The sequence below is a fragment of the Coturnix japonica genome, chromosome 6 (assembly GCF_054131305.1).
Source record: "Coturnix japonica strain WE chromosome 6, WE-NBRP24, whole genome shotgun sequence".
Lineage (NCBI taxonomy): Eukaryota > Metazoa > Chordata > Aves > Galliformes > Phasianidae > Coturnix > Coturnix japonica.
This window is the reverse complement of record NC_140668.1, coordinates 37383500-37397671: the sequence shown is the minus strand read 5'-3', so window position 1 is coordinate 37397671 and position 14172 is coordinate 37383500. Positions and strand designations below refer to the sequence as shown.

The 14172-nt window shown below is 44.8% G+C and overlaps 1 protein-coding gene across 5 annotated transcripts; it reads right to left on the bottom strand.

The window, feature by feature from the left end:
- Positions 1–737: 737 nt before the first annotated feature.
- WFDC1 (WAP four-disulfide core domain 1) lies at positions 738–13712 on the bottom strand. 5 transcript variants are annotated; one of them, XM_032447040.2, is made up of 8 exons: positions 13589–13712; positions 12525–12730; positions 7009–7204; positions 6513–6596; positions 4590–4730; positions 4345–4386; positions 3798–3872; positions 738–2870 (listed from the first exon to the last, which is right to left on the bottom strand). In XM_032447040.2, the coding sequence occupies exons 2-7, from the start codon at positions 12669–12671 to the stop codon at positions 3814–3816; spliced, it is 669 nt and encodes a 222-aa protein (XP_032302931.1). In that variant the 5' UTR covers positions 12672–12730; positions 13589–13712; the 3' UTR covers positions 738–2870; positions 3798–3813. The 5 variants fall into 5 exon arrangements, with proteins under 5 accessions (XP_032302931.1, XP_015729599.1, XP_015729601.1 ...); XM_015874113.3 differs by lacking the exon at positions 13589–13712 and adding an exon at positions 13106–13178; XM_015874115.3 differs by lacking the exon at positions 13589–13712 and adding an exon at positions 12911–13177.
- Between the last annotated feature and the right edge of the window lie 460 nt (positions 13713–14172).

Sequence of the window (14172 nt, the reverse complement as noted above, 5' to 3'; positions counted from 1 at the left end):
AAGACCCCTGGCTCAGTCTCTTTCACCTGCTTCCCTCTCCATAAGCAGGACTGCTCACACTTCTGCTCCTCTCCTGCCACCTTGAGGGAAAGAAACTCTGCTGCATGGGACTGATGGTGTTTGCTGCTGCTCAGGTGTCTAAACATTCTGCTTTCAGGTCAGGCTTTTCCCCTGAGCAGAACAACCACTGCTGCCTGTGGGAACACTGACCTGCCCACATGGGTCAGGTCCCTTCTTGGCGCATCCTTCAAATGAAAAATCTCTTTTGATGAGAAAAAGAGAGCACTGTGTTGTGCAGCACAGTGTGCACAGCGAGGGGTGGCAGAGAAGAGGGGTTTTTGCTCCTGGGCTTTTAGATGTGCTGCTGGCACTTCAGCGTCATTCACAGATGATGTTCTAAATGAAGTTTTCCATGAAGACAGCCAGTTGCGTCAGCAAAATGTATTGTATTAATGTAGGAAGAAGTTGAAATTAAGAGAAAATTACAACCTTGAAAGCCAAGGGACTTAGCCCACCACACACTTCACAGCAGGAAGCATGAGGCACATACACACATCTGAAATCTGCCCACCCAAGTAGGCCAGATGACCATAAGTTCAAGAGATCCAAAGGATTGCCACCAGACTGAAAAGCTACCGTGACACCTTTTGATAGTTGGTCAAAAGCCACAGCAAGCCTATTTTAAGCAATGAAAGCCAAGCACCTGTCAAGAACACACAACCAAAACTAGGCAGAGCTGGAAAAGATCCTGGTTACGTTTTTATTGAGCACCAAAGTGGCAGAACCTGCCCCCATCAAGCATAGGATGTATGGATGGGGAAGGGTCCACCCAACTCTGCTGCTGGTCCTCAGCTCCCACGGGGCAGAGCAGCTCCAGCAATGTCAGTGGTGATGTGTGAGGATCCAACAGGCTGCAGGCCGTGCCAGCACACAGTGATACTCGTGAAGTTGATCGTAGCACCAAACATGCTTCAAGGTGTACATGGGGACAAGGAAAACAACCTACATTTGCTATCTGAGCTTCGTGAAACTGTTGCTAAGCCATTTGTCTTTGGAGAGAAGATGAAGACAACCCATTTGGTGTGTGCTTCCTTTCCAACACACTATGGACAGAGCTGTTGAAAACACAGCATTTCTACAAGCTGCTTCTGGAGCTTCTGTTGCCAGGTCTGACAACTGATAACTTGGAAAGAATCAACTTGAAGAAGCAAACACAATAGCACCAGGAGGGAGGACGATGTCTTTGATAACATCCAGTAAACAGAAGTTCATTAGGAAAGCTTTGCAATTGGTAAAAGTATCTTTACCAACTCATCCAGTGACGTGGTCAGGTACGTGCTTTTTCCTGCTACAGAATAGCAACCATTGCAGTGAATGCATCCACTATAATTAGGTACATTCTTGGATAAAATTATAGAAATAGATCTGTCTGACTGTGGTGTTGCATTTAATAGCTACATCTTGGAGCAAAGGAATGGAAGGCAATTTGAGAAATGAAGAGATTTAGGAAAGCATGGAGCCTTTCATCTGTTCTTTTGCTCCATAAAGCACCGAGGAACGTGTCTGTTTACAAAAGGAAACGAAGAGCAGTTTGGAAACTTTCAACTCTCCAGCTGCAAATGTCATATGCAAAGTATCAAGTGTTTTATAAGCATCTGAGCTTCGGCTCAAACCATTCTGTGAATGGAAAAAATCTCACAGTTTGTGGAAGGAAGCAAGCACTTGTATTTGTGAATTGGGGATTTATAAACACCGTTACTATCCTGCATGTCCAAATGCTAATTTTATGCATGCAGATGGGGACACATACTAAGCTAGGGAGCCAAAATACCTTCCTTTGCCTACCAATTTTGACTGATTTGTCAGAATTAAATGCTATGATCCCTTTAGGAGCATCCGTAGAAATGGAAAACATTCACAGAAAATGTGTTTTCCATTTCATAGTGCTAAACAGCTACACAAAGCTGTAAGGCCAAAACACAAACAATATGACCCTAAGGACTCATGGATTTGACATAAAGGTACAGGACTCGCAGAGAGCAGCAGCCCATCTGCCAGACAATCCTTTTGAACACACGGATGTATCCTGACTTTGCTTTACTGAGATGTGCAGAAACAATCCAGACTACTGCCCCACTGCTGAGGTTTTGAGGATACAAAAGGACAGATACATTATTTGGGAGTATTAACTCAGATGGCTAAAAACAACAACTTTAAAAGGTTGGCATGTGTGTCTCTAACAGCTTAGATATTGCAATAAGAAATCTATCCATTAGCTCACAGCCTACAATTCACCAGACTGAGAAGCTTAAGGAAAGTAACTTGAAAAAATATTAAATAACAACAGTTTTTCTCCTGCCTCCCCACATCCTTAAGATTTCAGCTATAAATAGGAAAAGAGGAAACCTGCAGGTTTCTTGATGCTCATGAGAAGACTGATGTATAGTAGATATGCAGGGATTGGACTTGATGCAGAGAGCTCCTTTAGTCTTTGTCTTGATTATTGTCATGCTACTTAATATTTTTATACTAATAAGTTGTGTTGGTAGTGAAACCTGAATTGGTCACCTAAGACACACGTAGAGAGCAGGCTGTGTGCCAGCAGCCTGAGAAGGGCATTGTGGTTTGCAGGTGTTCTGTGTTCTCTTCTTGATATTTACATTTCTTCAGTGGAAAGGCAGTTCATAAACAGTGTGGTTTCTTTCAGGGATCACATTCCTTCCCATGCTGACAGGCTTAAAATCTAGATTCATCCTGTTTCTTGAAAATCAATGTCATTGATGGGCAGGGATTGGGGTAATGCTGGAGATGGCCTCATGGAGATTTGGGACTAGAATTCTTCCAAAACATAATTGTTGAGTAAATCATTCCTTGAAAACAAAAAAGGAATTAAAACATTTATCCTTATGAGGATGTTTGTATAGAACTTGTCCTTTTGTAGCCAAAGAATCTTAATAGTCGGATGTGACGTAGGCACAAGAAAGACACAATTAGCTGCTTTGTTCTCATAACTGCCCATTAAACTCAACTTAGTTTTAAAGCGAAGTTAACAGTGTTAAGAATACTGACTTGGAACAGAATCATTGGTATAATAAATATTTTCAGTCTTGCCCAATTCAAAGGCTGATAAAAGTAATGGAGCACTTTCAGCTGGCTTCGGTCTGTCCAGACACGAGTTCATTTGTCTGAATTGGTCACACTGTTGAGGACAACTGTTCATGCACATAAAGTTACTTCATTAAGTCATCCACATACGTAAGTATTTGCAAGACTGACCCTTACTACACTCCACCTGGAATAAAGCTTTTACTGGGTCTTGCAGCATCAGTCATACCTATATTACGTGAAGCCCCTAAAGAAAAAGTTTGAGGTCTTAAACCTCACAAGTTTTTGCAGCACTTTCCACCCTGAAGATCACCCCATCCTCTAAATGCCTTGAAAGCAAGGGGTTTCTCAAAAAAATAATGTACATCTTGTGGAATCAGAAGAAAAAATGAGAGTAGAAGTTGGGAAAGACATTAACTTCTCCATGAACATTTTGCAGAGCTCTCTCCACAACGCCTGAGGTTCTCAGGTCAATTCAACAGCACCATCTGTTTGTCTGCAGAAGTGTTTGAGCTCTATTCTTAGAGCCTGAGGTATAAGGTATGCGTCTGTGCAAAGGATGAAGGTGCTTTCCTTACATTGGTCTTGTGATGAGAGGCAATTTCAGCCTCAAGCAACCTTTTCTTTAAATAAGTGCTTACCAAGAACTAACTATTTCCACCCAGCTCTCCCTTTTCTCACAGCACACTTACCCAGGCACACTTTTGATTAACCCAAATGCTTCTGCTGGTTTTTCACATAGCCGACCACATTGTTGGAATTGCTGCCTGTAAAACAAAACTCAGGAAGGTCAGATTGCAGATTAGTCTGAAGCAAAAAATAAAGATTAAAAAAAAACAAAACAAAAGCTAACTTCCTTGGAAAAAAGACTGGTTTTGACTGAGTTCTGTATCCAACTGCAATGAATCCAGAGCCACGATCAAAGCTCCAAAGATGTACTTTCAGATAACAAAAGGTTGCAGGATTGGGTGTTTCTCACCCCTTGGGTGGGAACACCTGGCAGAAGGCTGTGCCATTCAATAGTGTGTCACAGCTGGCAATACTGGTTCCCAAGAGTCCCACAGTCAAGGCAATGCAGATCTGAAAACAAAACCTTTTAGACCAAGGTACGGGACCTTGAGATTAAAGAATATCTTTTTGCTATTTGCAGGCCTTCATTTCATAAGCAGCAAATTCACCGTAAACAATGCAATATCTATAATGTTTAACAACAGCAAACGTTTCATGCCAATTGCTTACCTAAATACTCCTTGTAATACTTATGCCTCAGGTTGCGTCCATCTGAAAAAGAAGGTACATAATGACAACGTATCAGCCAGCCCTTGTCCTAGAACTAGTCAGTGTTTAAGAACCATACATCTATACATTATATTAGGGAGGTTAATAAAGAAAAATATATGAAATAATAAAACCAAAGCCCAAACCCTCTATCTTACTGGTGTCTGCTTGACAGAAGAAGAAAGGAAGGTTTTCAGTCAACTGACCTGGATTTCCACGGAGCTTGATGCACTGGCCCCTGTTAGGGATTCCTTCAGCTGTATTGCCAGGGTTGATGATATGGCACTCATACCCTGTGGGGCAATGCAGAGGCTCATCTCCATCCTCAGTGGTGCTGCAGGCCTCAGCTGCAAAAGAAGCCTGAAGGTCATAAACTGTGGCTTTATCACAAAAACAAAATGGGACAGCACAGCAGCTTTCTTTCGTGCCTTCTCCCAGGCAGGATGCTTCCCAAGAGTGCTTCAGACTACTTCCCAAGGAAGGCTATAAAGGAGCTAACACCTCCAAGGATGTCTGACACGGTAGAAGATCAAGTTCACACCTTACACAAAACCTGATGTGTCCAACTTGACATGGGGAGTGCAGACCAGCCCAACTATTGGTATGACCACCCTACCCACAGTGTGTTGTGTGGAGTCTGTGCTGGACAGCAGTGAAAATAAACCACCATTGATGGTCTATTGTGGGTGGTCTCACCTTGCTGCTCTTGCCTCCCAGCAGCCATTCCTCTGTTCCAGTGTTTCGGGCTGGGTGAGGAATATGGGGAAACACGAGCAGGAAGCTGGCAGTTTGCTGCTTTGTTTTTTGCTCACACCCAGTACGGTACTGATGAATCTGAACCTCAGATGTGCCTCATTGTAGAGTAAGGCAGCACCACCAACAGAGGCTTCAAACACCTTGACCCTGGATATCCAGCAAGTGTGAAGCAGAATAAGAAAGTAAAGCAGGCCGCACAGGCTGTGTCTGCATACATCAAGTGTACAAGCTATGCCAGGACACTCCACCCTCTCATCTGCCAGAGTTTTAGTTTTAAGAACCTCTGATGTAATTCCCATGCCATGACCGATGGGTCTTCACTAATTACTCCCTCGAGCTGGGATAAGGTGATAAAATAAGAACAAATAATACAAGCGTGATGAGGATGGCTGAGGAGAGACCTTTTTTATCTTATTTCCAGCAGTGCAACTCCAACAAGCTGGAGGCATAATTTTCTCTTGAAGAACTGGGTGTTTCCATAATGGATGAAAATCAAGGTTTGGTGAGTCTGATACCATCTGTGTAGGACCAAAGAGGGTAATTTACTGGCACTATCTGAGTCTGACTAAAGCTGATCAAAAGCCAGAACAGCCTTTCCATCATGGAACTGAGAACTTCAGGCATCCATACATTTCAAGATGCCTCATAGAAGAAAACTTCCTGCCTCCCTACTGTCTCATTGCTTCATTTTGAAATATGTTTCATATTTGAAAAGGGTAATTAAAAGAAGTCCTTCCTCTGTGGCACTAACTGAGAAGCCCAATCTCATTAGCAGTCCCTGCACTTTGATGCTCCCAGCAACATCAGCCTCACTCAGCTCTGCAGCACTTTGTCAAGGCTCTTCTTTAATGCATTCCCTTGACACAAGAGCTGGGGTTGAGCCCCCATCCTAGGGCAGCAGTGTGAGGAGGCCACTGCGGGCTATGGCATCTCCTAACCCATTTCTGCCCACAGTTCATCGGGAAGCTGGTGGAAAAACCTGTGTATGCCAACAGATTTCTCCTCCCCCCATAAAAAATTACATATTTTTTTCTATTTATTTCAGCAATGGATAAAAATCCCATTCCAAGGAATACTCCTAGTGCTCTGCTGCCTCCGAGGTCTCCCCTGTGTGCTGCACTTGGTTTTGGAAGGGCAGATCTGATCAGGCTCTGCTAGCACAGGATTTTCAGCCAAACCCATAAAAAGCAACTGATTTACTGCACCAAAAAGTATTTCCCTGCACAACACAGTGCTATTTAAACAGAAACCCTAGACAAATACCAGCAGCCCCAGCATGTCAACAGCACTGGCAAACTCTGTGACAAATATATTATTTACTGCCTTTTGCATAATCACTCGTCTCATGGAGAAGACAGTGAAATGCTCTGTACCTTGTAAGACTTCCTCTGGGCCATCCAAAAGCCACCCGTTTCCTCCCAGCCAACGGGGTTTGGGCTGAACCAACCAGTCCAAAACTGTAAAAGAAACAAGAAAACAAAGAGTCAAGGCAGGCACACTGCTATGGAAAATATCACAGCTATTCTGAAACTGCCAGTGATGAGGCTGCTGGGATCCTGAAGGACACATTTGAATGGATCCTCCATTCCCACTGCATGGAACAGACGAGCCTGGCTTCTGTGTGCACTAATTCAGATTGAGATTATATTTTAAAAATCTTTTGAATATATCATCCCAGGAAAAGAACTGGATTCATTTGCACTGGTGGACATTGTGCAGCACCAGCTGGTCGATCAATCAGAAGTGTGGAACCAAAGGTTTATCCTTGACTCCCACACAAAGCACGCTTCAAACTGGCAGCCTGTGATGCTTGGGGATGCCCACCAGAATCTGTACACGTTCCTTTCTGCCACACTTGACTGGCAGTACCTGGTGGTGGCTGCACAGACTCCAGGCAGGCGTAGATGCAGCCATTGTAGCAGCAGCGCTTGTGCCTCTCACATTCGGAGTCAGAGCGGCAACTGGGCACCTCGCAGGCTCTGTCTGGCAGGGTCTGGGGTGGCGGTGGGCAGCGGTCGTTCTTCTGGTAGTGGGCACTGTGAGAATGAAGAGGGTACTCATAATCCTTGCAAAGAAAAGAAAAGGAAACAAAGGTTTGGCATAAGGCGGATACCAAACATCCCATCAGTTGAAACAGAAGAAGGATTTTCAGTGTGGGTCTCAGGTACTTTCTAGGCAGGAAAAGTAACTGTTCTATTATGACCAAATCAGCATATTTCTTTGGAAACACCAAGCCATCAGACTGCTGTGTGGAGTTCATTAGTAATTAAGCTGACTGCAATGGCAGTGAGGATGTAAAAACCCTTAAAAGTGGGCATCACCATGACAAGTATCCCAAAATGCTGCTCTGGTAAAGCAGTTGAAATGATGACATTGCTTTGTTATGAGATTACATCCCCAAAGGAACCTGGAGCTAATGTCCAGGTAGTGCCTGGCTCCCAGATAGGCTCCTTCTCCCCTTGTCCCATCCTTCTGGACCAGAACACAGAAGAAAGAGGTTCAAAGTCTTTCAGGCTTGTCCTCTGTGGGGTCTCGAGTTGTTAAATTGGAAACCATGCTTAAAACCAGAGGTGATGTGGCTGGGATCTGTGGGGGTGATGGCAGTTCATCACAAAGCAAATGAGGCTGTGCCGAGCTACAGCAGAGAGGAGCCCCACTGCTCACTGTACACAGAAAGGACAGGGAGATGTAAAGAGGATTAACAGGCAGAGGATTTTACCAGGAACATTTGTAAGAGGCAGCATTCAGATATTATCTGTGCTGATGGCATTTAGCAAGAAGCCAGCTCCCCCTGTCAGAAGTGAATCAGCCAAGCCCATTCTTTTCTCACCCTTGGTTAAACTGCTGAGCTTGAGCTTAGCTCTCCAGAGCATCACACAGTGCTCATAAAGGGCAAAAATCAGATCTATTAACGCACAAATCAAATCAGAAGTTCTGGATTTGCCCTTTTAACAGAGTCTAAGGTCTAGCAAAAGGAAGAACAGAGAGCTGCCACCCGCTCACCCAGTTTAAGAGCTCTGTTTGCACTGGTCCCCATCACCCTTGTGTTTTGAAATCAGTGAAATCAATGAACCATTGGGCTGTTATTCCAAGAAACAATGTGGTGCAACTGTCCTCGAGGGAGTCCCCTGAAAATTTCACCACCAGGCAGTGGAGAAATCTGGGGTGAGACTAATACCTTCCTTTAGCTATTCTGCATTCCAACTGCTGAAAGCTCTGCATGGCTTCTGTGGAGCATGTGTGCCTCTGCAAAACAGCATGTCATCACATGTACTGCCCAAAAATATGTCCAGGAGGGAGCCTGCACTCATCCCACATCCACACTCCCTTGGTAGGCTGAATACATCCGGTATGATGTAGAGCTCGGAGGAATAAACATCGACTGTCACTCGCATCTCATTGGATTGACTTCAAAACTTCTGCATTCCTTGATGCATCTCTAAAGGGACCCGCTGCCCCAGGGACTGACTGCAGCCCCACGGCTCTGTGCTCAGCACCAACAGAAAGAACGATGCATATTATTTCTGCTAACAGTGTGAGAAGTTTTACTTGTGTGCTCTGCTATGTATTGCATGTAGGGTATAACTGTATCGCTAAGGTGGCTGCTTTACCATCGGAGCTGATCTCATTTCTTTGGGTGATAGCTAGGGGGAAACGGAGAGCAGCACATTTCTCAGCTGGCTGCTTTGCAGTGATTGAGTCAGGAAACGCACAAGTACAGAGCAGAGTCGGGATGAATAAAAGTTCTAATTTATGGAAGCAGGTGTACAGAAGGAAAATCCATATCCTGGTTACATCTATACCTGGTTAGATAATGTGTGTGAGTCTGCATGTGAGAGACAGAGAACTGCTAATGTTTCCATAAATCATGGACTCCTTCCCTGTGCCCGCTGTCAGCCAGCTCCCGCTGCCAATACATGTTTTTCCTTCTGTTTTTGCCTTTATTGCTTACACACAGTGAGTAAGAAATTGCCCCCCAGAGGATATAAGAGAGCATTTAACAGTAAATCTCTGCAGTTCCAAACATTTCATAGGTCTCCCCATCTGAGGGTGCATGCATCCCAAAAGGTCACAGCTTACCATTCTATTACTGAAATGTCAGCTGCAGGCTCAGATGCAGCGATCAAAATAATACTGGCAAATAATGGGTACATGGAAGAAAAAAAAACCACAGTGGCTTTACAAATGATTCAGAAACCAAGAAGCCAAAATCACAATGAATAGTCAGCTTAATGAATGAGATTTCCACTGGGGAACAATGAGAAAGTTTCAGCCAAATTCCTTTGTACTTATGACCCTGCTGCCCATTTCCCCTGATGTGCTACTGCTCTTAATCCCTCCCTTTCTAAACCTCGTGGCCAATAAATTATTTTCATGGACTTGGTCTAATGAAACTATTGCCATTGGTTTGTGCCTGCTAAACTCTCAGTGGGAAGCAGGATTCCCTCATTCACAAAACACCCGGCTGCAGACGGCTCCAGGTAGGGCTGCAGGGTCTCTTTAAAAGCTCTCCTAAGCCCCCAAGTTTGGCTTGCAGCACAGCTTGGATTTATCATTTTTACAGATTGTGACAACTGTCAAAATTTCTCCTTTAAGGAACAGTTTTCCATTCAGGAGGCAAATTGTTTCCTATGGTGTTTCCCATTAATGCTTCCCATTAAATCTTCTTTATGGGAAGATCTGCGTTAGAGCTGTACAGACAGAAGGTAAGGAGAAAAGTTCAGGGTTCAGCTAAGAATACTGGAAGTCAGCACAGATGATCAGGAAAAATCTGAATGCAACCACTCACTTTCAACCTGTATCTTCAATAGTGCCTGTGAGATGCAGCCTGTCTCCAAAAAATCCCACATCTCTTCTGTTATGTGCACCTGAAACTGGACCCTGGGCTCCTAGGCACAGGATAAGTATGCTAAGCTGGTAGACAAAGAGCCTATCTCCATGCAGATGTGTGATGGCTAGCTGGAGGGTAAGCAAATTGTTGGAGGAACATTATAGCAGCTGCAAGGAATCTCTCATTAATGGAAATCCTTACAAGATTACAAGCTGGATTTTTTCCTATGATGTTTGATGTAGCTGACACTGGAATAAATTCAAGACTGCCCCAGGTTTTCCCAGTAGGTATGTGGGTGTCTTGGTAACAAAGTAAAGCACATTCCCAGTTAGCTCCCTTCTGCCTTCCAAGAGCATTCCCCAGAGTTTGGCGATAGAACCCCAAATCACTGTGCTTAGTGAGGCCCCTCTGGGTATAAAATAGATAGGTTTGCTAGAAGTTGGAAGCCCAACTCCTCCATCTCATTCTGACTACCATTTTTCCTTCCTATTGCATTCCCTCTCCTCTATCCCCTGTCTCCATCCCCACCTAACTCCTTGTCTCCAAGTAAACCCTTCCTCAGGGCCCATAATGAACAACTCCAAGCCAGTTACTGACCACAACACCAGCTCGTTGTTCTGCATCCATTGGTTCAGTGAACACACTCCTCCTGCTGAGGACTTGGATGTTTTCATGGAATCAGAATGATTAAGGTTGGAAAAGACAACTAAGATCAAGTTCAACCACTGACCCATCACCACCATGCCCATTAAACCACATGGATTCAAGCACCGCTTCCTCTCACCTCCTCCTTCCTCTCCTTCAGCCCTTGCCCATGTCCCCCTGAGTGTCTCCATCTATTACCCCCCTACAGTCACTCACAATCAGCTGTTCCACCCGCAGCCTCTGCTGTCCTAACTATAGGGAACACGGAGCATTTGGTAGAAAAGAAAGGATCTCTCAGATGCACCAGGGCTGCCAAAAGAGGCTCTTAGTGGAGAGAAGGATGGAGGGAAGACAGCCTTCCTCCTTAAAAGGAGAAGGAAGCAGAAAGGCATTTGCTGTTTTCCCTAGATAAAACGTTTCTGTCAATATGAGCCATTCTAGCAAGCTTGCCAGATCAGTAGCACCTGGATACATGGCTGCCAGAAAAAACAGCCCTTTGAAGAAGCAAGGATTGAAAGAGGAGGATATATCCTCAGGGAAGCAGGCTCTGAGCCTCTACACAGCACGTTATCTGAAGATCAACATGTAAATACATGTTCTGTTCCTGTCCCGTTTCTCTGGGTCACTGACACTGTGATCCTACTGAATTTGAGCTTCACGTTGAAACACGACAGAGGGACATACGAATAAATATGATTTCCTATGAGCAGTTTGGGATGAAACACAGCTTTTTGCTTCATCATTTTCTGGTTAAACTGCAGACCAGACACTCCATCCCGAGGGAAGCTGCAGTGAATCTAAGTTCTGGCTGGAAAATAATGGGGTACCTTTAAAATGTTAGCACAATTTTCCCCTAAAATTTTGAGGAAAGTGCTGTATTTCATTTCACCCAACGTGGGCAGATGATGCACATCTCACTTCTGAGCCAGCAGTCACACGGACTAAAGGTACTTATTCCCAGACATCGCTCCAGATTTAATGGGCCAAAAAACATCCACTCTAAACACACAGCTGCTGTGTGTGGCTATAGAAGGCAGGTGGAGGAGCCTCCTGTGATATAAGGAGTCATTAATGCACCCGCAATGGCTGTAAAACACCATTAAGTGTGAGCATGAGAACACAGACAGACTGGGACATGTCCCCATGCCATTCGAGTGGCAGAAGCCTTGAGTCAGCATTGGCTTCCAAGGGATTAAGTCAGGTTTTCAAGTTATTTTTTCTTTTCTTTTTGTTTCTTTTTAAGCAGCAGGTCCTGAAGGTCAGATAGCAAATCAGCTTATTGGTTTTTTCCTTTCTGCCACAGCCACCTCTTGCAGTTGTTTGGCTCACACACAGCACAATTAGACTCAGCACACTTATTTCATCTATTCACAGTAACCTGTTGCTGCTCCAGTTTCAATTCCAGCACTACCACTCCATGGCAGATTTGGAAGAGGTGGTGGTTGTGCTCAGTCCCCCATTGGTGAGTCACACAAAGCTTGTGTTCCCCTCTGACACACTGGGCAAGCACTGAGGTGCTCCAGTTGGAGATATTTCCCCACAGTTACCCCAAAAGGCAGCTGAAGAACCTTTCTGAACCCAATGATGTTATCCGCTTCGCACTAAACCTGTTCCCAAGCACGTCAATTTTGCATTCTCCATTCCACCCCTTGCTGCCCTATGATGTTTCTAGGAAAAGCAGTGCTGACCGCAGCACCGATGTGTTTCCAGCACGCTGCACAAGTTTCCTATCACAGCAGCTAGGTGGCAAAAGTTTCGTACAGCTTGGGAAACTTCATGCAGCCCTTTTATAAAGAGATGGGGTGTGGATTCAAATGCTCCTTATTCTAAAACACACACGTAAAGAAAACTTCCATCTCATGGTGAGGACACCCAGCCCCCCCAGACCGCCCCACCGCAGCCTACTCACATCGTATTTCTCTGTCATTTTCAGATGCAGAGCCCGTTTCCAGAGATTCCTTGCACAGCCCGAGTCTGCCAGCAGAACTAAGACACACAAAGCAGCAACGAAGATCTTCTTACAGAAATGCAGGTCTGACAGCATCCTGGAATCCATTTTCCCAATGAGAGATCAAGTAGGGAGCCCGGCTTCCCAGGATCCGGCGATTCAGAGCACTGGCAAGGAGAGAGGGAGAGGAGAGGGAGGGAGCGTGAGGGCTGCTTGCTGGATTGCTCTGTGCTGCACAGCTTCTGGGAAGGGAAAGGGGGGGGTGAAATAAAAAGGAGCCCGCAAGCAGAAGCCAGGAGCTGCTGTTGAACTTCTTTCCGCAAAGTTAGATCAGGTTCTCAGCTCACATGTTCACACAAAGCATATGCTCTTCTTGAATGATAGATGGGAAGATTACTTGGAAAGATTATTTTTAGACCTTTGTTCCCAACATCTGGCATCCTCAGAGAGCCCCATTCAAAGCCAAAGCGTGGGATCAGATGACAGCTGCCGCAGGGGGAAATAAAGGTCTTGGAGGGGTGGGCTCACAGCAAACAGCTCACCCAAACTTCCCCACTACTCAGCTCTCCCTTTGTGCGTTTCCCACTGTGCCCCGAGCTGTGGTTTTGGATCGTGTTTTGACAAAGTGAGAACTTCGTATAAAGGCTGCTTGAAGGAAATGACTTAAAGACATGATAAACATGCAGAGGCTTTAATTAAACCAAGTTGACGTTAGCTTTCCACAAATGATTTTGAAGAAGAGGAAGATGCGGTCAATGGGTAAAAATAAATCCATGTGCATGGGTGGGGAAGAGGGAAGGAAGGCGCTTTAGAAATGACCACATGGAAAGTGAGGAAGGGGCCATGAGTCAGCCCATGCCTGACCATGGGAAGGACAGCCAGCCTGGTCGTGGGGTGTGAGACACATATATGGACATTGAGGTGCCTGAGTGTCCAAAGGACAGAGACAACCCTATGGAATCAGGCTGAAAGCATCATGCCTGGGGCAGGGACAAAAGCAGGTGCCAAAGAGCAGAACAGGGTACCTGGTCCGTAGATACAAGTACACACGTAAATGTCAGCTGAGATCAGGAGCTCCCACCAGCTACTGAAAGGCGTGCTCAGTACATCCACAGAGGAATATATCGGTACCATCAGTCTTCTATTTGTGGCTTTATTTGTTATCGCTCAGAGGGCTTTGTCTCATGCAACAGGATGCCTCCAATTCTTCTTAAAAACAAATCTCCCTTGTTCCTTGCAACGTTAATATCTGCAGCTTGATGAAGCACCTTTCGAGCACAACCAGGAGCTCCCACCAGCATTATGACTGCCGTGTTGTAAAGTGACAAATGACACAGCTAGGTCAGAAGAATAAACAAGGCTTTTTCTTACAGTATTGCTACTTAATTTTAGTCTTTGTGCTATTTCACTTGTCTGATCTCTTGCTGAAACCTAAACCAGCGTGAAATAACTGCTCACAATAAATCTCCCTAATTTCATTTTTGTTGTTCATTTCATAGACTTGCAATCTGGACTTGGAACAACTAATTCTAAAGATTAATAGCTACTACAGACAACATTTACTGGCCCTTTTTTAGGCTGATATGAAGCTTTGCCATTTATGCAGGAG

Coding starts and splice junctions, on each gene's coding strand:
- WFDC1 (XM_032447040.2), bottom strand. CDS start 12,671: ATGGATTCCAGGATGCTGTCAGACCTGCATTTCTGTAAGAAGATCTTC. Junction 6,597..7,008: donor GTCTGTGCAGCCACCACCAG/GTACTGCCAGTC, acceptor TTTCTTTTACAG/TTTTGGACTGGTTGGTTCAG. Junction 4,387..4,589: donor CAAGCTCCGTGGAAATCCAG/GTCAGTTGACTG, acceptor CTTCTTTTTCAG/ATGGACGCAACCTGAGGCAT.